Source organism: Acartia tonsa, chromosome 10 (assembly GCF_053477335.1).
Source record: "Acartia tonsa isolate MP-2025a chromosome 10, ASM5347733v1, whole genome shotgun sequence".
NCBI classification, from domain to species: Eukaryota; Metazoa; Arthropoda; class Copepoda; order Calanoida; family Acartiidae; genus Acartia; species Acartia tonsa.
In genome coordinates, this window is record NC_137269.1 from 20,290,372 (window position 1) to 20,315,169 (window position 24,798).

At 31.0% G+C, this 24,798-nt stretch overlaps 3 protein-coding genes across 3 annotated transcripts; all 3 read right to left on the reverse strand.

Annotated features, from left to right (window-relative positions):
• Positions 1 to 458: 458 nt before the first annotated feature.
• On the reverse strand, positions 459 to 5,876 carry LOC145330714 (uncharacterized). Its single transcript, XM_080175380.1, has 6 exons — positions 5,813 to 5,876; positions 5,177 to 5,226; positions 3,831 to 3,908; positions 3,244 to 3,294; positions 2,125 to 2,182; positions 459 to 518 (listed from the first exon to the last, which is right to left on the reverse strand). The coding sequence occupies exons 1-6, from the start codon at positions 5,855 to 5,857 to the stop codon at positions 459 to 461; spliced, it is 342 nt and encodes a 113-aa protein (XP_080031506.1). The 5' UTR covers positions 5,858 to 5,876.
• A 382-nt stretch (positions 5,877 to 6,258) lies between these two features.
• LOC145330715 (solute carrier family 53 member 1-like) lies at positions 6,259 to 9,341 on the reverse strand. The gene is made up of 3 exons (XM_080175381.1): positions 9,207 to 9,341; positions 7,031 to 7,098; positions 6,259 to 6,403 (listed from the first exon to the last, which is right to left on the reverse strand). The coding sequence occupies exons 1-3, from the start codon at positions 9,282 to 9,284 to the stop codon at positions 6,259 to 6,261; spliced, it is 291 nt and encodes a 96-aa protein (XP_080031507.1). The 5' UTR covers positions 9,285 to 9,341.
• Positions 9,342 to 12,877: 3,536 nt separating this feature from the next.
• On the reverse strand, positions 12,878 to 24,082 carry LOC145330611 (solute carrier family 35 member G1-like). Its single transcript, XM_080175258.1, has 16 exons — positions 23,967 to 24,082; positions 21,479 to 21,591; positions 20,572 to 20,642; positions 20,244 to 20,322; positions 19,865 to 19,942; positions 19,423 to 19,464; positions 18,897 to 18,954; positions 17,903 to 17,972; positions 17,303 to 17,343; positions 16,858 to 16,968; positions 16,439 to 16,533; positions 15,866 to 15,971; positions 15,255 to 15,302; positions 14,931 to 14,986; positions 14,697 to 14,778; positions 12,878 to 13,880 (listed from the first exon to the last, which is right to left on the reverse strand). Exons 1-16 carry the CDS (start codon positions 24,074 to 24,076, stop codon positions 13,826 to 13,828), a joined length of 1,215 nt encoding a protein of 404 aa, XP_080031384.1. The 5' UTR covers positions 24,077 to 24,082; the 3' UTR covers positions 12,878 to 13,825.
• Positions 24,083 to 24,798: the final 716 nt, after the last annotated feature.

Here is a 24,798-nt window from a genome sequence, read left to right on the forward strand (position 1 = left end):
AGGACCTTATAGAAATTGTTCATGTTCTAATACAGAAACCAGCGGTAAAAAAAATTATGCAAAATTATTTTTTGTAAAAAATCCTTCAAAATCACATAAAAATCTACAAAAATTAAAGAAAATCTTATGTTAATAACCCTTTTATGACTGTATTTAATTTTTGTAAATTTTTATGCGATTTTGGAGGATTTTTTACAAAAATAAATTTGCCTCACTAAGTGACCCTAATTTTTTTAAAGAATCAACCTCAGATTAAAAACTAGAATATTTGTACTTGGAAAATTGGCTTTATACGATACAATACATATTTTTTTCAGTACAACTTAGAACCAGTTCTAACCAGAAAAAAATAATCGGATTCGAGTGGTAAGTTAAAGGTTTTTGAGGAAGAAAAAATTAGTCTTTTAAAAATGCACTAAATTGGCTACATAATTAATACATGATTACATAAAATAAGATTAAGCAGTAACTAAAAATGCTGCAAAGAGAACCAGTAAACTGATGACTGAAACTTCAATCTAAAAAAAAACATTATTAATAGCAAAAGCAAATCAGTTGTCTTTAAGTAAATAATCTAATAATCAATTGCTATTTCAAAAGCTTTTAATGATGCCTTTAAAAATAACATTATACTGGCCAACCATTGGTCAATTAAAATGTATACTGGCCTGCCATTGGTAATTTAGTCTGCTATCTGCCACCGCGCTTTAGGCAAGCACTTCTACTATACTATAAAATTTGAGTCACTACAAATCATTTTGCATCTCTAGAGTCACTTTACACCAAATAATCACAGTACGTTAAAGAACATATTTTTCCTAATCCTATTGTAACTTCTGAACATTTGAAATGTTTAGGATCAGCTGTTATATCAGCTGTACAGAGTACAGCCAGTAATAGTATATAACATGGTTGCCAATTTGGAAACTTTTTCCCCTTGAAAAATAATATTCATTAAAATTTAGGAAATACATTTTTTTGTATTGGTAGATTCTAAAGAACCAATTAAAACTTTAAATATGGTTGTGAAAATCTGCAGTTGAACATAAGATATCTAGCTATACTACGTGCGGTAGTGGTTAGTACCGTCTTACCCGTAATTTGTGCCTTCCTTCTTAGGTCAAAGCAATGGATTGGTTTCTACTATAGGCTTACTTATCTCAGTTATGCTTGGGTCCAACTAGGACATTGTTTTTACTCATTGAGCCTTAAAGTTTTTTAAAATTGTCTTATTTATTAAGAACAAGGACATTTTTTGGGGGGGGATTACCAGTTTTTGGCGGCAACAGCAGTTTTGCAGCTATTTCTTCACAATTTCATATTGTATGATATTAGAGCTACTGCCATTTCAAATTTTAGCATTCTACTCTTGTATTACAGTCTTAAAACACATACCTTAACGAAGAATATAATGACCCCATTTTTATAAAAAGTAACAGAGAGTTGGTTCTAGTGATCAGAATGAAAAGAAATTGCTAGGGTATGTTTAAAAATGTATTTTCTTTTAAATACTTTCTAAAAAATGAGTGTAAAAGCTCGATTTTAAAAATTATCAGACTTTAAAATTCATAAACTTTAGTCGTCAATTTTGAGAAATTTTATTTATAAAGCAGTTAATTTAAGAATTAATATAAATAAATAAACTAGTTTTCTCTATCTTTAGCTATAATTCAATTTCAAAAATCGTTTTATTACATGTAAAAAAATCACTCTAAACTTTGGGGAAATATATCGACAAAATGTGGCGACCCTGAAATTTAATGGTAATATTTCTGACACACCAGAAATCCAATTAGTTTTGATTTAACGCGCTGTGCTGCCTAGTATTTGCCATTTGTATTGTATTTATCGTCATTTTTTTATAGGCACTATAAACAGCTTCCTACATATTTAAGTTTATTTTTCGTATTCATTCGAATCCGGTGGATAGGAACCGGTTCTCATCCATACGAAAAAACTATGTCTGGCATCGTATTATATCCAGCTTTCTACGAAAATAAAAATGTACAATTATAAGATTAAAATGACTAATCTATTCTATTGATGTAATTTTTAATATCATTTGCAGGTACGTTAATGTGGTAGAAAATTGTTTTTCTTTAGGTGAAATATCTTTCTATTTACCTGTTTATTATAGCTCCTCTTTGAGTCTGTATCTCTTCCACTAACAGTGGCCTCAGTACTTTCAATCAATTCATCAAGTTCCTTGATTTCATTTGGTTACAAAATTGGCATCTTTAATTCAATAGGATAGTTGGTGTATAGATTACTTTGTCAAAGCAAAACAATTGTCTCCTATCTTATCGACTTAAAACTAGTATTCCTGTAACATTTTTACGATTTAGAAACCGTAGCCATTTAAAACATAGGGCCATTTGAAACATAGTGCCATTTTAAACATAGTGATTTATTTTAAAAACTTTTTTGACTAAAATGTTTTACATGATATCATTATCCTATTATTACCATGTATCTCTTTAATCAATTTCTAAAACTGTTAGTATGTCCCAAAACAGAATCATGAATTTAAAAAATTATTACAACAGATTTATATTCTGTTATTAAGTTATATAGCTAACATTTTAGAAGGGTTTTTCCTACCCTAAGATTTTAAAGATACGCTCCTTATATGGATGATGTCAGGATGGAGAGGCTGAAAAAACAGGACGTTGTGGAGGAAAAGAATAGCCGTATTCTCTGGACTGCAGGATTATATGAAGAGATGCGTAAGTAAGTAAGTAATAGTAACAATCAGGGGACGGCAGCCGCGCGACAGCCGCGTGTAAGCTTCAGCGAAATAGTCATAACAGTATTAGTGCGGCTACCGTATATCATCCTAATTGAATGTAACCAAATTCCTTATTTGTACACAAGTATGATTTCAGAACATTTTCTTCTCTCCAGCTTAATATCAAATATTATTATTCAAAAACAAAAGAAAATTATAATATTTTATTTTGATATGAAGTGTTCGAAATCAGAGCTCGGTAGCCGCCTATAAGCCTCAAGAACATCAACCTTTTATCATTTTAAAAATCAGCTGGAAGTCTAAACCTGACCCATTATGATAATACCTCTTTATAAAAAATTCCTAACTTCCTTAAAAGGGTTTAAATTTAAGGTTTAGTATGAAAATATTTTTTAATTAACTTTTTACATTCCAACTCTTTTCCTACAGATATTTAACTAAAATTAAATATAAAAACCTTGTGTGTCCTGTGATTTATAAATTGTTTTGTATACCTGGCACCAGAATCTGTCTTCACCAGTTTGTCATGCTTCTTCAAAATTTTTCTAAAATATTTTATTTCAGACGAATTTGCTTGTAAGTGAAAAGTCTGAAACAACTTAGTTGTAAAAAAAATATTATTTGCTGGCCGCCGCGCTTTAGAGGCCTCGAGGGGCACTTGAGTTAAAGGGGAAAGTCAACACTGCACTTTAACTTTTAGTTTTAAAAGAAAAAGTAAATACAAATTTTTCTCTAGGAGCAATTTCTCTTTTCCCAAAATAGTTCTTTTGACCTATGAGAAGATTCATTGTAAAGGAGAACCAAATCGGTTCAGAGGTTAATTTCCTTTAAACGTACAAACACTGATATAGTGTTACTTTTATGTATGTAATAATTAGTTTTTTTGGAAGTATAGACAATTATTACAAAGACTTTTTGGTTTTATCCTCTTAGGTTTTTTTCGACAACAAGATTTTTTTTACAATTAGGTTAGGTTGCGTGCCTTATATAGCTAGGGGACCGAGAGCTGCGGCTGTGGTCATTATTTTGTCGGGGTGTTGGGAAAAAAACTCCTAAGAAGATTTTACCGACTTTTTATTACCTGAAACCAGTCAAGTTTAAGTTCTTATAATTGTGAAGTAGTATGAAGAGTAGATAGAACTCGGAGAACGCCACCCAGCTAAAATACAATAACTTTTTTCATGTCAGTAGTAACACACAACAGGAAGGGAGGGGACATTGTTAACTATTCCCCAAGGTTTTATAATATCGTTTTCTTATTCATCAACTTTGGTGACTTTAAATGAATTGTATTGGTTGGTTCAATAAGGTGAGTGTCCATACGTTTCAACCACTAATTGTTATCTACAGAAAGGGTAATTTTATTCTGTAGGAAAAGAGCCGAACAATAAAGTATGTTTTTATTTGTTTATTTTTACAACATAAATCTAGAGCATCACCAAAAAATTGTTCTTTTTTAATGCAAAATAATGAAGTGGATTTATTATGGCAATTATATTATTTCTATTAAATAAATTCTTTCTTTGTACTGTGGAAATAAATATCATGACAAACTTATAACATCAGAAATACTTAAAGGAACTATGCAAGAAATATACCGCTTTAACTGCTGAAAGACTGCCACAAGTAGACCCAATATCTAAAATTTGAAGCCTCCAGCTTCAAAAACCAAAAAGTTATAGACATTTCAAAATCATATTTTTAGTACAATGAAAATTTTAAAAGTTTTTCATTGCTAATAATAGAATTTTCGTTATTAAAATACGTTGCCTAGAAAGAAAATTATAAGCTTATTTTTGGCAGAAACTTAGGGTGCTAGTAACTAATAACATTTTTACAATAAAAACACTCTTCTTTACAGTCAAAATCATTAAAAAAAATTAGTTTAATTTGCGTTGTATTGAGAGTACTGTAGCATGAGAATGCCAGCCTCTAGGATTTCCAGCCAATCAGAAGCCTGAGTCTACGCTAAGTCCGCTGAACAACCAATCACAGCTGAGCATCTGTATTACTTATATTAGTTTAATTTTTTCTGCTATGATTTTACGCTTTCAAACGCAATTTAAACCGAAATTTTTAAAGACATTTTGACTATAAAATGGGGTGTTTTTATTGTATAAATGTTATCAGTTACTGGCAGTCTAAGTTTCTGACAAAGATAAGATAAGCAAAGATATGACGGCGTAATTTAATATTGAAATTTTCTTTTAGTACAATGAAAATCTTTCAAATTTTCATTGTACTAAAAGAATCATTTTGAAATGTGTGTAACTTTTTTGTTATTGAAGCTGGAGGCTTCAAATTTTGGGTGTTGGGTCTACTCATGGCAGGCTTTAAGCAGTTAAAGCGGGATATTTCTTGCAGGGTTTCTTTAAATTAAATATGTATGTTTTCTAATTTATGTGTCAGGGAAAAGAAAGATATTACCTTGATTTTTTCTTGGGGAGTGCAAGGCTTAGTTTTCTTCCCTGTAAATCCTTTAATAAAAAATAACAAATGTACACTCACTTTCATTTCTTTCATTGGTTTTTAAAAATTGGAATAATACATATACAAAAAGTCAATATAAAAAAAACGTAACAAAATCTTTATTGAAAATACAAAAATTCGTCAATAATCTTGTGGAGAGAATAAAAGTTCTTGTTAAAGAACATTTGGGGATTTGAGTGCGAAAAAAACTTATATTTCGACTTTTGAAATATTTTAATGAATTCTGTAAATAGTTTATTAGGCATTGACTGTATAATTGAACGCAAGATAGAGAGAGATGGGACAATGGACTGTTTATTACACTAGTCCCCTAAATTCTATAATAATATAATTTTCTTATTTGTTTGTTGCTTTAACAACTTTGGGGAACTTCGTGAATTTCGATTAGTTGATTCATTACGTTGAGTTTTCAAACGTTTCAACCACTAATTTTAATCTACAGAATGGGTAATAGTGTTTCATCATTGCAGATGTGTACAACAATTTATCGACCATTGCTTTATCCCATAGATTACTGATTCCTGTTATAATAGGCATAGATTTGCATGATCTATATTTGAATTTGTATGATACCTTTTCTCTAGCAACAACGTCATTAGTAGTATCCATTTCATTCATTGCCTCCTTAAGGTTTTCATCATACAAACTTTAATATTTTCATGAGGATGAAAAAGATCTAAGGTCCAGTATAAGTTTCAATAACGAAGATTTAGTAAAGCTACTCTATAACGTCCTTTGTCTTTTCGTCCGTCACATACGAAACGGGGGAAATATAATTTTCTCAGCTGAGTTGAAATTATTAGTAAAGATTCCATGTAGTTTAATACTAAAGACACAAATACTTTGTCTGTTTTACCATCCATCACTTATGGTTATTGTCATCCTTGTTATCTTATTATCTGCATAATAAAATGAAACTGAGTGTATTCGTAGAAATTGTCAATGAACCGATACGATACATGATATTTCAGTATGGCTCAGAACCGGTTATAATCCAGCGGAGAATAATCGGTTTCGAATCATACTGGAAAATTATTAGTTAATTGTTGATGTCCTTCCTGAAATGCTGTGAACTTGTGTTTAGCTTCACTCAATTTTTCAATATAAAACTCGGTTATTCTTCTTAGTTCTTCACCGCAGAATTTGAAAAACTTTTCTTCAAATCTAATAGAAACATTTATTAATATTCATATAAAAACGTCCATAAGTAAAAAAGGACAAGCGGACAATGTCACTTATAAAGTAGTTGTTCATTGTCATTCGAACAAAATATTTACTAAAAAGAAAAAATCACGAAACCTTTACAATTACCACATTTTATATTGTCGACATTCATGATACAAAACACATTGGCATGAGAAGGTTTCATGATTTTGATATTTTTTTCTCTCCTCTTTTTTATGACCAACACACATCTGCTCTATAACTCACTTTGTAGGTTTTTTAATACATGTTTTTTGTTGATGATGCCATGCTTGTTTTTACAATGCTGAATGTTGAAAATAAATCTAGCTGTAAACATAAATATGACACAAATTCACAAGAGGGCTGGAATTTTCGGTCATCTACCATCTACTGTTGATAAGTGATGCGCGACATTAAATATAGTAAGAGTAGGGATAATTACTTGGCCCAAATATGCGCAACTCATTACCATGCACAGATAGGACCTCAAGACAAAGATACTGTAATGAAAGAGTTGGTTGTCTGCAATAATAAAGTCTTGGGAGCTACTTTAAAGGTCTTGCCCCTTGTTATCAATCCTCCTGAAATGAATTAATAAAGCATTACCCTTGACAGTATGGTGGTAGTCGATTGCCCTCCTTTGCTTTTTCCTCTAAATAAGTGTACAGCATTTCCTAAAAATCAGATAGTTTTGAATATTTAGCAGTTAGTTACCGCTCGCATAAAAATGATGATACATTTCATCGCGTTTCCTTTAGCCTGTCTACTATCAGAGGTGGTTTAATAATAAAGTTAAGCTGAATCATCTATGTTAACTAGATCACCAAATTTATCTTTAGATCTAAAGAAAGTTGCTCTAAAATCATAGGAGGGTTATCCAAATCGAAACATTATTACTTGAATGTTGCATCTACTCTGGTAAATGGATGCTCGCAGCTGTCTAAATTAACGTTATCCCCCCCCCCCCCCATTCACCCCCTATACAAAATCCCTCCTCTCCTAGAGGATGAACGAACAGACCAATAAATAAGGTCCATATTAACAAGCTAACTTGACGACAAATTTTCCACTGTCAATATATTCATGAATAATATATGTATATCCTATATCCATTGTTATTAACATAAAAGGTGAGCAAAAAAATGTGTAGATTTTTAAAATCCAAATTGCGAGGCTTGTGTTAATAGTAGAAAAGTGTTACGCATACCGTTAGAACCGATAAGAAATCTATTTTTTGGAAATATAAGAACGATTCCTCTGCTACGCATAGTTAGGGAGCTACATGTTAAAATGTCCCAACTGACGTAAAACTTGACTTGCATATAACTAAAAATTAGAGGAAAGATTTTGCAAAACAAATTTTTAAATTTCAAATTGCGCGGCTTGTGTTAATAGTAGAAAAATGTTACGCACACCATTAGAACCGCTATAAACTGTATTTTTAGGAAATATAAGAACGGTTCATGTGCTACAAAAAATGTCCTGAAATTTACTCGCAAGTTTAACCCTTACAGATTGGGGGGGGGTCATATTGACCCCCCCTCTAGTTTTTTCAATGTCATTTTTTTTGTAGGTAAGATAGAGAGTTGTGACTTCATGACTTTTTAAGTTAAATAATTATACATCCGCAAGAGTTGGTCTTATAAAGATATCTGGTCTGTGTCGGTCGTGGCTTCCGGTCAAAGTCCGTTAGGTGGCACCAAATTTAGAAAAAATTCTAAATAAATCTTAATTTCTTCATTATGACTTTTGTGTCTAAGATAGATAATTTTTTTTTTGTGAATACTGGGATATCAATGAACATCTGAGAATAGTGGTGTTACGACCGTTTGACCGCTTCCTGACCGATTTTATGACCGATTTTTTGTCTGGATTTTACTATAAACTTACATCATGTATATAGAGGCTTCTATTACAGCTAGAGACCTAAAAAGTTTTGTGGTACATCCTTGAGCAACAATAAACTTCCGTAAGAAGTAAGGTCATGACCGTTTGACCACTCCTTGACCGATTTTTGACCGATTTTCTATTTCCTACCTGTAATTTTGCTGTTTTTAAGCTGCCAGATGCCGAATTTCAAAACAGCTCTAGACCAACCAAATTTTTTATGTAGTCTTTTATTTTCATCAGAAACAGATAAAAATATTAATTGGCGCCGCCAACCGCCGTACCGCCGTAACCGCCGAAAATGGCGGTTTCCGTTATTTTCCGTTTTTCGGCGATGGTCAGAAATAGTAAATTTGTTATAAAAAATAAAAGTTCGTCCAAAAATTTGGTGATCCTAGCTTTAAAATTGGCCGTTCTACGGCTGTTTTAATATTTAGCGTCTGGCGGCTAAAAAGCGGCTAAGGAGCGGTCTGACCGCTATGACTACAAAAAGTAATTATTTTCAAAAATACACATGAACCACCAGAAAAAAATTTTATGTCTCTAACTGTAACAGGAGCCGAGATAGAGGGGGGGGTCGATATGACCCCCCCCCCCCTCGATCTATTAAGGTGGGAATTGGGGCCCGAGCTGTAAGGGTTAAGATCAGTTGGGACATTTTAACACTCCTAAACTATGCGTAGCACAGGAATTGTTCTTATATTTCCAAAAAAAAAATAGACTTCTCAGCGGTTCTAACGGTATGCGTAACATTTTTCTACTATTAACACAAGCCGCGAAATTTAAATTTTAAAAATCTACGCATTATTTTTGCTCGCCCTTTATGATTTTATCCAATTTTTAGAAATTTTTTCATATGATATTTTTGATTTTGATGAATTTGCTACCATATTACCTTGAGTTTCTCGTACTGAATGTACTCAACTTTCCATTCCGGTGTCAGCTGTTCAACTAAATGTTCTCCAAATTTCATTGTAGAAAAAAGTTATACTTACAGGACACGGGAAAATTTATTAGGCAAATATTTTACCTTCCTAAATCAAAATTAAAGTTTTCATTTTCCGTTCATAATTGTGGATTTAACTTTTTTTAGTAGCCAACCTGCTTTATAATTCGAATTGTTCATCCGTTCATCTCTCTGTATGTGTAGTGGGAAATATGATTTTCTCGGTTGTTATTTAAGATGAACGTCCAGTATAAAACATACTTGTTTCTTTTTATCTAATAAATTTACTACGCTTCTTATGTATAAAATTCCCTTTCTATGCTATGAAAAGAATTCCATCCCTCCCAAAATTGTTGTAAACATTCCCTGGTGGATCTGTAAGAAGTTACACTTTAAAGAAAAACTATATCGGTCAAGCGGCTTTCGAGATCCTAAGCCACAGTCAGACACGCACACATAGACAGATAAGACATCCTAATACGTTTGTATTAAATATTTATACAAAGATAATCTAAAACCTGGATCTAACAGATGTTATTTCATTCCAAGTTCTCATGAAACTGAGACAAAATATTGTTAAACTAATTTTTTTCTGCAGGGCGTTTTTTTTTCAATGTAAAACAAAAATAGTTAATGACTAAATGATGTAGTTTGGTGAGTTTTTAAACACACAAATGGTGTTCTCTAACGCTTAAACTGTCTCATACTTTATCAACTTTTTTCGTTTGTTACAAGTCCAAATTAAAGTACAACAATATTATCAGCGAAGAAACTCTCTAAAAAAGTTATAAAAATGTATATCTTTGAACATATCGTGTAATTAAGCAGTTTAGCAACAAATTTAAATATTGTTAGGACTTCTGCATATATGTTGAAGCTTTTTTTATGGGGCCTAAATCAAATAACGTCATACTGGCCTACCATTGATCAATTAAAATGCATATTGGCCTGCCGTTGGTAATTTAGTCTGTGTATTTGCCATTGGCCATTTGTATTGCATCACGTCATTTTTTTGTCCATAAAGTGCTTCATATATATTTTTTGCCATTAAGTTCTGGCACTCTGCAACTGTTAATGTTCGTTTGACCTGCCGTCTGATTTTAGGACATCGCTATTAAGGATTTTGTCATACTAGTCACATTAATTTGACTGCCAAGAATTTGTTAAAACAGTCATACTTGGATCTAGTGCAGTTCACGGTAAAATGTTCCTTTTAACGATTATCTCCAAAAATCGATGAACCTTTAAGGCTGCTAGCTGCCAAACAGCTGAACGAACATGTCATGTCCACACATTATGTTAAGCGGCATAAGAAGGTCTACAATTAATCTGAAATAGTCAAGATCCAATGATGAGAGCTTTAATAAAGAAAAAAACGAGTAAAATAAGTCTTTAACGCGCATTTATGTGCACTGCGAGATAACTGTGCATTTGTAAATATGACTATTTCAGATTATTTGTAGGCCTTCTTTTTGTCGGTCATAATTTTGTGCGAATGAATTTATACGTTCAACCGTTTGGCCGTTAGCAGCTTTCAAAGTTCATAGATTTTTGGAGATATTCGTTACCAGGAACAATTTACCGTGAACTGCACTTGATTCTTATATTGTTCACTTTTGCTTGTACTTTGTCGTAAAGATAACACAAAAAATTTAAGCAAGAAAATAGGTTCCACAGATCATGACGTCATACGATAGAATAACCAATGAGAGGCCAGCATAAATTTTACCATTGGTCGACAATTGTCGATAAATTTATGTAAATCCCCATTGATGATACACAAAATTACCCCTTCTGTAGATTGCAATCGGAAGTTGAAACTTTTGGAGACAATTTAATGAACCAACCAATCTAAGTTCAATAAAAAAGTCTCCAAAGTTGTTAAGCTTGTGAACTTTAGGGGGGACTAGTGCAATAACCAGCCCCTTCCTCCCTGGTGTTAAACGTACTTTTTACACCAACCTCGTAACACAAACGATTAAGATATGAAATCCATTATCAAAGGGAGTGAGGTAAATCTTTATAGGGTTTTTTGACTGATATTATGTTTTATATCCAGAAGAAATATACATAAATAATTTGAAATCAAGTTTTTAAACGCATAGCAGCTCTTTTTTCCATATCTTCCCTCACTTAATGACTCATACACTTTTTATTTCTTTACTCCTTCTACCAGAAAAATTGAAGTAATGTTTCCACTACTAACAAAAACATTTTTAAAAGCTTAGTAAAATTTAGCGATTAACATGAAGATTGGGTTTTCAATTATTTTTTGAATGTTTTGAGATTTCACTGTTTACACGCATTAGGAAGTTAGCGATACCCATGAATATATTTTATTAATGGTTTTCAATTTTTCAATGCTTTTCAATGATTTTTCAATTTTTTAATGATTTTCTATTTTTTCAATTATTTTCAATTTTTTCCAATGTTTTTCAATGTTTTAAAAAAATCTTCGAACATTAAAACATTGAGAAAAAAATCCTCCAACCAATAAAAAAAATCCACTTATGTTAAGAAATATTTAGAAAGTAGAGGGAAAAAAACAAGGACGAATGGGTCCGATGGTCAACCATGAAAAGTGTTTAGGAAATAAGAACGATAATATAAGAGGGAAAAAGGAAGAGGATATAAGATTAAAACATTATATCATTATTATGTATTTAGCACATTTTTCAGAAGAAGAGATAAATCTGCATATCATATTCTTACAGAGAGAAAGAAAGACATACACAATTTGTTACAAAGAAGCTTCGTTACTGAAAATTTTGCAATTTATCCATGGTTTTTTCTCTTGAGAGGGTGAAGATTATCATCCTCAAATATTTAAAAACCAAATTTGTTCAGCAGTTATTGTACATTTAGGTAGAAATTAAAAGAAAATGAAAGATATGTGTGTGTCAGCTACAAAGAAGATAAAGTATAGAATCGAATCCAGGTAGAAGATTCTGCCTGGCTAGCCTGAATCTAAATTGGGACATTTGAAAGACCAAAACGGCTACAAGGCTGTTAGTAAATCACATGATTTAAGTAATTATTCTGAAAAAATATTTAAAATAAATTCCTTTTGCATTTATTTACTAAAAGCCTTGTAGCCAAGCCTCGATCTTTCTCTTCCCTATTCACAATGGATTAAAATCGAATTTTATGTGCAAAGCCTTAAAAATTTTAATTAAAGTAAGCAACTTACTTTTCAAAAATGTACCAAAATTATTGGTCTCAGTATTTATTAATAGGTTTGGCTCCTATGCTGTTTTCAAACAGCTGATTATACATACTAGCAACTACATCCATACATGAACTTGAGGTAGGGGAGGGGGGGGGGGGGTTGTACCCATTTAGCTGACCCTTAAAAATTATAAACGTGGTCAATTATACATATCAAAACAAGGTGTACATCAAAAGTAACTTTTCATCTTTGTCTAAAACGACCAAGCATTAAATGATGTAACCACCTACACATGAGGTGTGTATTGCAGTGATGGATATCATTCTTTGACATCAATATTTTTAAGGGTTAAAGAGTACCTACTGTCCACTGTTAATGATAGCAATTTATTCAAAGGTAAATCATACAAAACATAATATGAAATTAAATTTCAAAGGCTTAAAACAAATATTTAACAGTATCTATTAGACTTTGATACAAATTAAACTTTTTTAATTTTGTCCAACTAGTCATTGTGATTTGTTCTTCAGCAATATTGTCTTTACTGCGCAAGTCAAAGATTCCTTCAAATTTCCCAGAAATATTTAGGGTTTTCACTTCTATTCCTCCTTATTCTATGGTCAGCTACGCATCTACAGCCGTTTGCGGTCTTGTTAGATGTACAATACACTTGACAACAGGCATAAAACACTTTGAAAATTTTCCATGTAATATAATCATTGGAACAACCATAAGCTAAAAACTTTAAATTTATACTTACAGAATTTGCCATTTGAAAGATAAAATGATCGATCATTTTGGCAGGTGTATCTATAAATCACTGAGATGACATTTGATCATAAGGAAAAATGTTAAGAGGAACGAAAAGGAAAAAAATTGTTTTTATGTAAAATAATATTTAAGCAAATTTAACAATATTTACAATAATAATAATAAATAAATAGATTAATAATAAATATCACAGTTTTCTTATTTTAATATCAGTGGAAAAGATTATCTCTTTACCAAAAAATCGAAGAAAAAAATTTAGTTGTTGAAATCTCAAACCTTAACAATTTGTATTTAGGCTAGGTTAGGATTAGTAAGGATTGGATTTTTTCTTGATAGCTCAAAATAGGTTCCCCTTAGTGTTTATAATAATGTGTTATTTTTTCTAGCTCTAGTTTAAAAACTGTCTTGTATAATCCCTCTGAAGACTTATTGAATCCCCCCCCCCCCCTCCTTTCCTATTTTTAACAAACATAACTAAAATGACAATGAATGAAAAATTGTTTGTCATTCATTAACAAAATAGATATTGTTGAGTTTCTACATTAATAAAGAAATTTTACAGTTTGCCATTTTTAAATTTAAATAGTGAAAGATACATAGATATTAATGGATAAAATTGTATTTAAACTTATTCTTCATCATCTGATTCATTATTTCTTTCTAGTTGCATCTCTTTCTTTATTCTAAAAAATAAAATAGTTTAACAGTCTCTTTTGGTTCTAACACACAAAGTGCCGGATGAGCATGGATAACCCCTCCACTTTTTTTGAAAAAAATTGAAAATAAGAAAGTTCATTTTCCCCCTATGCCCAACTCCAGAGGGGGGTCCTAAACCTGCGGGGCTGGGTTTCCCAGTACCAATATAATCTAATCTAACCTGGCGTTAAGAAACAAACGATCAAACGAAAAACTTCTTCTCCTTATTTTTAATTTACTTTAAAAATGTGTTGGTGGGGTGGGGGTTGAGGGGTATAATTGATAATTAGGTTATATTGATAATTGAACGAAAGCGCCACTAAAATTTTAAGTAAAATTGTGCTTTATCTCTTAGGATTGTATCATTAAAAGTTATGAGTAAATCAAATCTAAATGACAAATTAGAATTAAGTTAGAAATTAAAAGCTTAAATGTTTATTGTTAGCCGAGCTAATCAATAATCCTTTTTGTCTGTCCGTCCGTCAGTCAATTAATCCGTAACGCTTTGAAGGACCGTGTGGGATTTTCTCGTCTGCTTTTGAAGAAAGACCGCTGATTTTTTGTGAAGATACCCTATACCAATAAGAATCCAGTATGTAATTTACTTGGTCTGTTGGTCTATCAGTTATTCTACAAAACTGTAAATATTAAAACACATGTGAAAGGTTTCGTGATTTTTAAAAAACATATTCTTGAATTAAAAACACTTTAGGTCTGCTTTTTTCATTACTTTATTAGTTTATCAATCAATTTCTAGTGTTCGCTAATTATGGATGGTGACATCCTTGTTTTATTATTATTACCTATTTATTGTCTCTAGCACAGATCGTTGTAGGCCATCATGGACTGCCATGCAACATACACAAATGAGAACAACAGTAGAACCTAAATATTTGAAAATTTTATTATACCACATATACAAATAAGAACAACAATAGACCTAAATATTTGAACAATTTACCATACCACATACACTAATAAGAACAACAACAAAACCTAAATATTTCAACAAATAAAACATAAAAATCAAATAATACCTGTTAAACTAATCGGATTTGGAAGGCAATTGTCATAAATTGATTCTGTTATCAAACTAAATAAAGCAAATTTATGCAAAAGGGTTTAAATTATATTAAAATACTTTTAAATATTTGATTGATATGTAGAACTAAATCGGCCAAGTAGTTAGAGAGCTCTTTTTATACAGTTTATTTTTTATCTAAAGGATACCAACTACATAGATACTGGGACTGCCATTTACACATCCAGCAAATTTACAGTGGATGTGTTTTCGTTAGTACAATGGATGTATTTATGACAAACTGAATTTTTACTGTATAAATGACAGTAAAGATACATACCTAAATAATATTTCTGTACTTCTGAGCATTCCAACCAAAGTTGGGTCCCTAAAAAAATAGAATTTAGTGTACTAATTCTGCATGCCTAACTAAAGTTAGATCCTTAAAATTAAATAATATTTTGTTTACTCCCCTTGCATTTAAAACTAACAAAGAAGTTTTCGATCATTAAAAAAAAGGCTAAAGTATTCAGTGAGAAGGTTTGAATTTTATCTTGTTTTACCCCTTTTTATATATTAGCAATGAACTGGTTTGATGTGGCAAAACTCAAAAAATTGTCTTTCTAGAAGAATCAGAAAAATATATTATTGCCTCTAGGGTCACTTGAGAGAAGGGGGGAAGTCTACCCTCTTGGAAGGGTTGAGAACCCTTCTACAAACCTTCTCTAGGCTTTAAAAGGCTTCACTGTAAAGTGGTTAGCGAGAGATCCTAAGCTAACACAGAGACAAACAGACTGACATTAATATATTTTTATACACTTATTTTAAAAGTTTCTGTATCTTTGAAGGGGCAATTCATCATCAATTTTCTGCTTAAAATTGCATAACAACAAAACGCAGGAAAAAAATAGTAATTTTCTCTTCCTGCTAATTTCCAAACGAATATTCTACCTTAAATAGTCAAGAGCTAGAGTAACGCACCAGAAAGCCCCGATGGTTAGTACAGCAGCTAGAGGTAATATGTAGTAACCATTTGTACTCAATCCCTCACCAGTTACTAAACAATAAACAAGTTATTTCACAGCTTAATAAATAAAATAGCGGCTGTGACCCAAGGGGCTCTGCAAAAAGGGCTGGAGCAATAAAATTGTTCTAAAATCATTAAACCTTAAATCTCTAAGTAAAATAGCCCAAAACATCATTAGACCTATGTAAAGCTTTCGTAATATGGAGAACTCAATTAGTTCCATTAAAAATATGGAATTTAAACTCCAAGGCCAACTTTTTCCAGCATATCTGCAGCTGCAAAAAATACGAATTATGGAAAGAAATCAAAGTACCGGGTTTCGTCGTATTTTCACAGTAAATTTTCTCCTATTTATAGCTCCTGCAGGGGGCTCTAACCCTGCGGGGCAATCATTAACATTTACCTAACTTAACCTAAAAAAAACCTATCAAAAACCACTTTGAAAAAACGACGATACTCGCAACTTCGTTTTGTTTCCATGATCAAAATATACTTACACAATCTATTTGGTATGATTGGAATAAAAGCAAAGGAGAAGAGAAAATTAAATGTTCCCGCTGTCAGCATCAAGATATTGTTACTCACTCCAATACTGAAACATAAGGAATCTAAATAAGGAAATAAATATTTGTTTTTCTTTTAAACTATTTCAAGCTATTAAATTGGCAAATTCGAGTTTGAAAACTTCAAAAAGCTTCAACTTAAAAAAAATAGATCTTTTAGTTTCTCTAGGTTTGGCAGCTACAGTTAGCAGTTAGAAAGCGGTTATCAATTGACGGATCAAAAATACATTAAATACCCCCCCCCCCCCTTTATCCTTTAAGGCTCATCATTACACCCCCCCCCCCCTCAAAAAATAACTGGACGTCATTTGTTTTATTTATTTTGAGCTTAATAGTAACTCACAAGTCATTACCTGGATAATTTGGTGGAATAAATTTGAGCAGTTGAGGCGGCTAAAGCGGCTCCAATACACAGTCCAGCCCCAACAAAATAATTTGTATTGTGCCCTGGTACCTCCTCAGTACTAAAACAAAAATAATTATGACCCAGGTCCCACCCAATGTAGCGAAGTGTTATTAAATCAAATCCTATGGTCCTTTTCTTTTCTCTGTCAATTTCGGCTTAAATTGTATAAGGCTTTTTACATTAATATTTCAAAAATATCTTAATATTTTATATGCTAAATCAATACCGAATTTTCTTTATCGAAATAGCTTTAGTTTTAATAATGTACAACAACAAAAAAACGATTTAACTGCCTTAAGATAGATAAACAATTTTTTAATTACATTACATTTTATCTCTAATTATTTAGTTTGAAAGCCCCAAAACGACTCAAAAATCAAAATATAATTTACCTTATAAAATCATCATCTGTAAAATTTGTAGGAATCAATTCCTAAAAAAAGTAATAAAAAAAACAAATTTACTAATTTAAACCCTTTTGTGGGTGTATATTAAAATTGATTTTCCTAATTTTTAAGGATTTAAGTAGGGCACCTTTCACTTTTAGAAATGGGATTTTACCAGGAAGGGAATGGACATTAGGCTGTAAATAAAATTGGTATGTTTTAAAACCACGTGATCTTAATCATTGGCTTATGGCAAAAATATTATGTACTTTTTAATTTGTTGGTTTCAAAATAGCAGTGTCCAAACATTTCATTTTTAAGGATGTATATCAATTTATCGTCATAGTCTTATCCTTTTAGATAAGTTATGATAGTTTTTTATCGCATCGTATTATAGACTGCTTTCCGCGGAAATTAAAATTAAAAATTATAAGATTGACAAGTTTTGTTATACTGAGATGTCGAAAGGCAGGGCTATTAAAACTGGTATTAATTTTTTATATTATTCGTGGGAACTTAGAACCGGTTCTAATTCTGCGGATATTAATCGGTTTCAAAGCCATTGTGGAAATTAAATTCCATTCATCCCAGCTACACTTAAACTACCTGAGAATTTTGATGTCCGAAGATAAAGGGTGGCTGAACAACCAAAATATCTCCACCAATTATTGTAAAACTAAATAAAAACAAGGATGAAAACAATCATCGTAAAAATGCGACAAAAGAGTTAATCAACCCCATAGCTATGTCTGTAGTGTAATGTTGATTAAACATATTATTATACACTAGATATAGTATATACGTGCATATTATGATAATTTAGGTTGCTAACATGGAACTCGTTTATTGATAAGTTCGTTCATCTGATAGGAGGATAGGGAATAGGATAAAGGGGGTGGATGGGGGTATTGTTATTTCAACCTGCTGCGAGTTTTACTATATTGGAGATCATGAAAATCTAGTGTAACATCCAAGTAACAATATATCCATTGAATTATTTATAATGCTAGTTTATAAAATTAGTTAAAGTTTTTACAAGCTTTGACAATTCTATCAGCATAGTAAACTTAATTAGTTTTATAAAACCAACAATTTTTATCTAGGATAATTAAAACACTTATGTTATAAAATTTGAAAAGGTTGCACTATCAGATTAAGAAACATTAAAATAAGAAAATAAGGGTTAAAGATAAGATAAGATAATGCAAAAATTCACTATGATACTGATAAAATATTACATAATCATGCATATATATGTCATACTAGAATGATTAATGTATCTTTCATCATTTCTTTCATAATGAAATAAAGTAATGTTTTTCAGACATATAATTATTTAAATCCTTTACAGCTATAAGTTTTTACAATTTGTCCACAGAAACGTAGATTAAACTAAGGCTTTCGTCAAAATTGTGGGAAACATTTAAAGTTTTTTTTCTGTAGCTTACGATTGCAATAATTATTTAACCGCTTGAGGTCTCCTTTTTAAATCCTTTATTATTTTTTGCTCTTCCCTTCCCCTTTGAATACAGACCCTCTAAATGCTAGATGCGCAGCTGTTAGTATTCTATAATTCATCTAAATCTAATTCAAATCCTACCTTAAAAATATCTTCAATAGTGTAAGTTCTTGTTTTAATATCAGATAAGCAAGAAATACTAAAAAAAGAAAATACTTTGTTAAACACAAAGCTGTTATCTGAAATGTCCGTTTGTATGTCTGAAACTTGAATTCTTAGCTGATATTTAAGATATGCCGCCAATTTTTTGTGAAGAGACCAAAAAGTATATAAATTACTGGGTCCGTTGGCCTATCAGTAATGCTTATATATAAATATTTTATTGAATAGATAAATAATAATAAATGGTGGAACTTGAAAATTAAGTGTTTGTGTTGTCAGCTATGACCAATTTTATTTAATTCAACAAAACCAATAGAATTTACGGAATGCTACCATCTATGACAGGTAAATTCATATGAAAAATTGGATAACAAACTTATGTCAAAGGGAGGGAGTAGTAGGTAAGAGAATATTTACACACCCCTAAAATGTTTGGATTTTACCCCCCGCCTCCACCTTCACCTTTAAAAAAAGCTTGGACGTCCTTGCCCTAAACCAGTTTTACCTGTAAATGCAGGACTGGTAAATGCCAAAACAATAAGATCTCCTAAATAAAAACATTTTTAAAATTTTTCTTGCAAATAAAAGAAAATAATAAATTCTAGAACTAAAAAGAACTAAAGATTTTTTCGACAATTTTTAAACTTTATACATGCAAAAAAAAAAACTCAGTGTCACTCTAGATATGTTTCTAATCTTTTAATCAGGATTTAAACCGATTCTCATCCATATAGGAAAATCATGTATAGATGTATAGCATCGTATTACAGACTGGTTTTAATCTTATAACTTTCGTGCCTAACTACTAGAGGAATCATCATGTAAAGTTTTAAATCGATAGGACAATTCTAACATGCCTAAATTAACGAATAAAAGCTATCTATCTCGGACGGACGGACCGACCCTAATTATAGAAAAGCTTTGCTTTTAAAAAGAAGAAAGTTTACCTATAGGCATAAGAGAGATAGAAATAAGACAAGCAAAGGAACAGCTACTCATCAGTAATCCATACGCAAGCAAATGCACTGCAAACACAAGTTAATCAATCTCAAAAAAATTGTGTGTTTTTGAAAAATGGGGGGGGGGGGGGTTAATTTATTGGCTCTTTTTCCCATATTCCCTCCATGAAAAGTTATAAAAAAAAATATTATATAATGAACATCAACTTAAATAAAGTAGTAAGGTTTTTTGTCTGTAGTTTAACAACTGTACCGATTGAGTTCTACATTTTATGTTAAGGATGGTTTTATGCTATAGTTATACCCAACTTTCTAATAGACATCTAAGGGCGTAGCCGCTAATACTTTTAAAAATTATAATATTCACCTATAGAAGTACAGCTCATTTTTGTTTTTTCTTCTGTTTTCCTATGCTCTCTCAAATATAACAGAGAAAACATAATAATCTAAAACAATAAAAACAATATTTTAAAAAATTCAACTAATATATTTGTATTATTTATAGATGTACTGAAGGGATGAATATAAGGAACACTCCACTATTTTCGTGAATTTTAACCATTGAGTGAATTTTAACATTTATACTAACAAAATAAAAGTTAATGATTACTGTGTTCAATACAAGAAATGTGAATAGAAACTCTTTATATACTTACATGACTTCATTTTCTTGAATTAATTTTAAAAATTATAACCTGAGAAAAGCCCCTAACAGAACCAACTTCTGTGGCACGAATATCAAATATTTTCAACAGCCAGTTACTTCCTAAACATAGTTGTTAGTAAACATTTAGGGTCCAATCATTTCTTTACACATACTTTCATTTTCTAGTAGTGCATCTACTCTAGGAGTAAGAAAGTAATATCCACATTAAGATATATAAGTTTTCCGGAATTTTAAAGTTAGGGGGAGATTTGAAATCTGCATCAAATTTTGAGGATTTTTTATAAAATTCGTTTTTTCTATAATTCTTTATCTAAAAGCGGAAATGCAATTTAAGTTAATTAATTTTGGCATCTGTGGTTGGTGGATTTAAAACATCTGCGCTCTGATTGGATGGCGTACATCATTCAACCAATTAGAGCGCAGGTAGTTTAAAATCCACCTATCCTATTGGTCAAAATTAATTAACTTAAAATGCATTTCCGCTTTTAGATAAAAAATTATACAAATAACGAATTTTATAAAAAAAATCCTTAAAATTTGATGCAGATTTCAAATCTCCCCCTAACATTAAAATTCCGGAAAACTTATATATCTTAATCCACATGTCAACCTCTTTTAATTATTCCATAAAGAAAACTTTTAAATTCTTTAATTGTAAATATGAACCTTTAAATGTATAAATAAAAAATGGAAAAATTCGTATTTTTACTGCTTTTAAGTTAGGTTAGGTTGAGGGAATGTTAGAAAAGCCCTGAAGAGAAAGTAACCCGACCTTAAGATCCCCCAGGAGATACTAGCATTCACAGAATAAAAAATATTAAAGATTAGTTTCGCTACGACGTGAAAAGCAAGAATAATATTTAATCTAACATGTATTCAAAGTATGGGAAACTGAGCATTATATTACAAACTTTGCGTGTATAAGAAAACTATACCTAGATATGAGATATTAGAAATGATGACTAGTATGATTCCTAAGATGATGTGGGTTCTTGTTACTGTGTGTCCCGTATTCTCTTCTGATATTCTTTCTGTGTACTCGTTGTCTCTAAAAATTAATAAATTGATGTGTTAATTAAGAAGGTTGTAAGTATGTTTTTACTTTTTATGATTCCTTAATTTATCAAAGAAGAAAGTGTGATCGTACATTTCAACCCTTCCCCCCACCCCCACTCGAACTAACACTATCCCGTTATATAACCAAATTCAATTTATTTATAATAATATAACTTTTTGTTATTATTTCAATTTGTGCATTTTAGACTTTTTAAAGGCATTTGATAGCAATGGACTTCAACATTTTGTTTAAATAAAAAAAAACTGGTTGTATAAAATCGTTAGATGAAACAGATATTATAGATCGGCAGCCACACTCTCACTCAAAAAGAAAGCCTTCTTAACAGGAAAAAAGCATTAGTCGCAAGTAACCTTTAAAAAATCAAGCCGCACTTTTATCCAACTATTTGCTGCTGTATTGTAAAAGCAAACACTTTTCTAGCACATTTTTATGTGCATAGCATCTCTATACGTTACCGCTTCCCTCACTGGCTTACTATTTCCAACTGAAATATTGTAAACCGCTACTAGTGTATCGGCTACTAGAGTGTCCTAAGAGTCAACGCTATTAGAGTATATATGACCGTTTTAAGTCTTGTTTCAACAAAAACAATTAGAAACTTTTTAGTAACAATGCTACTCTTGACACAATTTATTTTGGTCAGTCTTATTTTAACTCTCACATGTTAAAACACATGTTGTTACATATATCTTTAAACTGCGAAGCAGCTTATAGTGTCTAATAAAAATGACGTCATACGATACAGATATAGCTGATTCTATATCTGCAAACAGAATGTACAAACAATTCTATTCTCTATTACATAATCTAATTTAGAATTTTAGGGAATAAAAAGAGAAAAGTTTTTTTTGTGAAAAAAAATGCATTTTTGCATTCACGTTTACAAACATGCTTAATTTTCTTTGTAGGGATAAGCCATTGAAAGATAAATTGCAATGATGTATAAAGTTGAAATTAATACACTCCAAAAGTCCAGAAATCAAATACTTTAATTAGATTGAAAAGCGCGTGACAATTTAAATTCACGTTTAGGTGACTTTTCTTTTTGTGAATACGAAGAATACATTAGAAAGGTTGACGCTCGTTTTACAGAACAGCATATGAAGAAAGATACATCAGACATTCTGATATTTTTTGGTCATTTGAGCATTCATAAGTCTTAAAGATTTTACCACCCTCCCACCTCTCTCCAATTTCAAATTTACCCCAGAGTCCATAGGCAACCTCAAAAATTTTGGACGGTTAATAGCCCCCTCCCTAGATATTTTACTCCTTTCAAACACCAAGATGCTTTTATCCCTTTCAAAGTTGAATTACCCCTTCTACCCCTACTAAAAAGCTCCAACGTCCATGGCACAAAAAACTATGTTTTTCATGGGTTAAACATGACTTTTGACTTTTGACTTTTTCAAAAATTAAGTTTTAATAATCGAAGAGATTAATTCATGTCCTGTTTATATATTTCTGTGTGTCAGACGTATTATTCACAAAGTAGCTAGGCTCCAAGACTTGGGGAAAACGAGATTATAAGGAAAATCTAGAGGCTTGCCCGACAATGTGCGTAAACTCATGGATAAATGGAAAAATAAATTGGTGAAAACAAATTAGTTAAAAAATTTAAAACATTGCTAATAAAAACTAATAATATTTGTTTATTGCATCGTATTATAGACAGCTTTCCGCGGATATTAAAATGAAAAAATATAAGATTTAAACCAGATTTGTGAGTCACGGTGAGCTAAAGAGCCGAGCTAACAAAACTGGTATTTGTTATGTGATTTATATTTTATTTTCCATGGAAAATTGTCTGTAACATGATGCTATTCATGATTTTTCAGCATGGCTCAGAACCGGATCTAATCCAGCAGATATCAATCTTTTTTGAAGCCATACTGGATATTCATTTATTTTTTTTTACAAATTTTCTTAATTATGTACTTAAAACCAATTCTTTGAATTGGTATACATTATTCAATTAAAAAATAGAACAAATTATTTGGTGAATTTTCTTTTTCCAAGATTCCTTAGAGTTTAGTACGAAAGATTTCCTTGTTTCAGCCTCAAAAATTCTGTACTGTGATGTTAAAATTGAAAGTATGCAGATATAGCAAGAACATTGAGGAAATTCAAGAAATATAACTTTTTTTATTAGCACACTTATTATATAATCAAGATCTTTTTGCTTGTACTTATGTTTGTTAGGATTAAATAAAGAAATTAACTATCATTTCAATTTTGAAAGTTTAATTTTACTTGGGTACCATACAACAGTTTACTGTTCTTTTTTCTTACCTACATGTTTTATACAATTGTTTAAATCAAAAGAAAACCCAAACTAAATTTACCTGTTTGTCATACTAGAAATTTGTTCTGCCTCTCTTTGTTTTTCTAATCTGCCCATAAAACATTGGTCATTGTGGTTTATGTCTGTTGTTATAGCATCACATTTGTCCATTTCTGCATAATAAAGTAGAGATTACAATTAAAGAAAATATTTTTAACAAGTATGCCTTTTAGAAAATATGTAAAAATTAGATGTTAAAATCAGGTCTTGTTAATTACTAATATTAATTTAAATGTTATGAGGTGATTAATTTAACCTTTCTTAAAGATTATTGCCCATTGTCTTTTCCCTCCAGATCCCTGAAATTCCACAACTAATGCTATGCATCTGAACTATATGCATTAGGCTCCATTATTTATATTGTTATTTATGAATCAATGTCACTTGAACTTGACTAATAAAGGCATGTTACACTTGACAATATGTTTATTTTTTCCCTGCTTTAAAAATATGTTTTTTTTATGAAGGTTAAATCTCCTCCCTGAATTTTGGTGTGTATTATTTTGATTTATGTCTGTTGTTGATTCTTTGCAATTTTCTGAATTCGGCTCCATTTTTGTAAATCTGAAACAAAACATGAATTGAGGTTTTTTATCTTCAATATCTGCTAATTAAAAAATTATTTACCTTGTTGAATTTACAGGTTTTCTTGATATAAACTTCTTTGTTTATTTTAAATAACTTCAAAATAAATTCATATTAGGAATCAACCTACCCTACCCTAAAATGGTTTTTTACAAAAAAAAACATTGCCAGGATATAAAAACTTTACATTAAAGTGAGAACCTGGCCTTTTTTAAAGATATAGACAGACAAACATCCTACCACTTTCT

Excerpts from the sequence above, each read along its gene's own strand:
- LOC145330715 (XM_080175381.1), bottom strand. The coding sequence starts at position 9,284 with ATGAAATTTGGAGAACATTTAGTTGAACAGCTGACACCGGAATGGAAA. Across the intron at positions 7,099-9,206 it reads TTCAGTACGAGAAACTCAAG|GAAATGCTGTACACTTATTT; the intron begins GTAATATGGTAG and ends TCTGATTTTTAG. Across the intron at positions 6,404-7,030 it reads CTACCACCATACTGTCAAGG|ATTTGAAGAAAAGTTTTTCA; the intron begins GTAATGCTTTAT and ends TGTTTCTATTAG.
- LOC145330714 (XM_080175380.1), bottom strand. The coding sequence starts at position 5,857 with ATGAATGAAATGGATACTACTAATGACGTTGTTGCTAGAGAAAAG. Across the intron at positions 2,183-3,243 it reads AAGACAGATTCTGGTGCCAG|TACTGAGGCCACTGTTAGTG; the intron begins GTATACAAAACA and ends ATTGATTGAAAG. Across the intron at positions 519-2,124 it reads AGAGGAGCTATAATAAACAG|ATTGAAGTTTCAGTCATCAG; the intron begins GTAAATAGAAAG and ends GTTTTTTTTTAG.
- LOC145330611 (XM_080175258.1), bottom strand. The coding sequence starts at position 24,076 with ATGGACAAATGTGATGCTATAACAACAGACATAAACCACAATGACCAA. Across the intron at positions 20,643-21,478 it reads TTCTAATATCTCATATCTAG|GAAGTAACTGGCTGTTGAAA; the intron begins GTATAGTTTTCT and ends AACTATGTTTAG. Across the intron at positions 18,955-19,422 it reads TACCAGTCCTGCATTTACAG|TATTTCTTGCTTATCTGATA; the intron begins GTAAAACTGGTT and ends TTCTTTTTTTAG.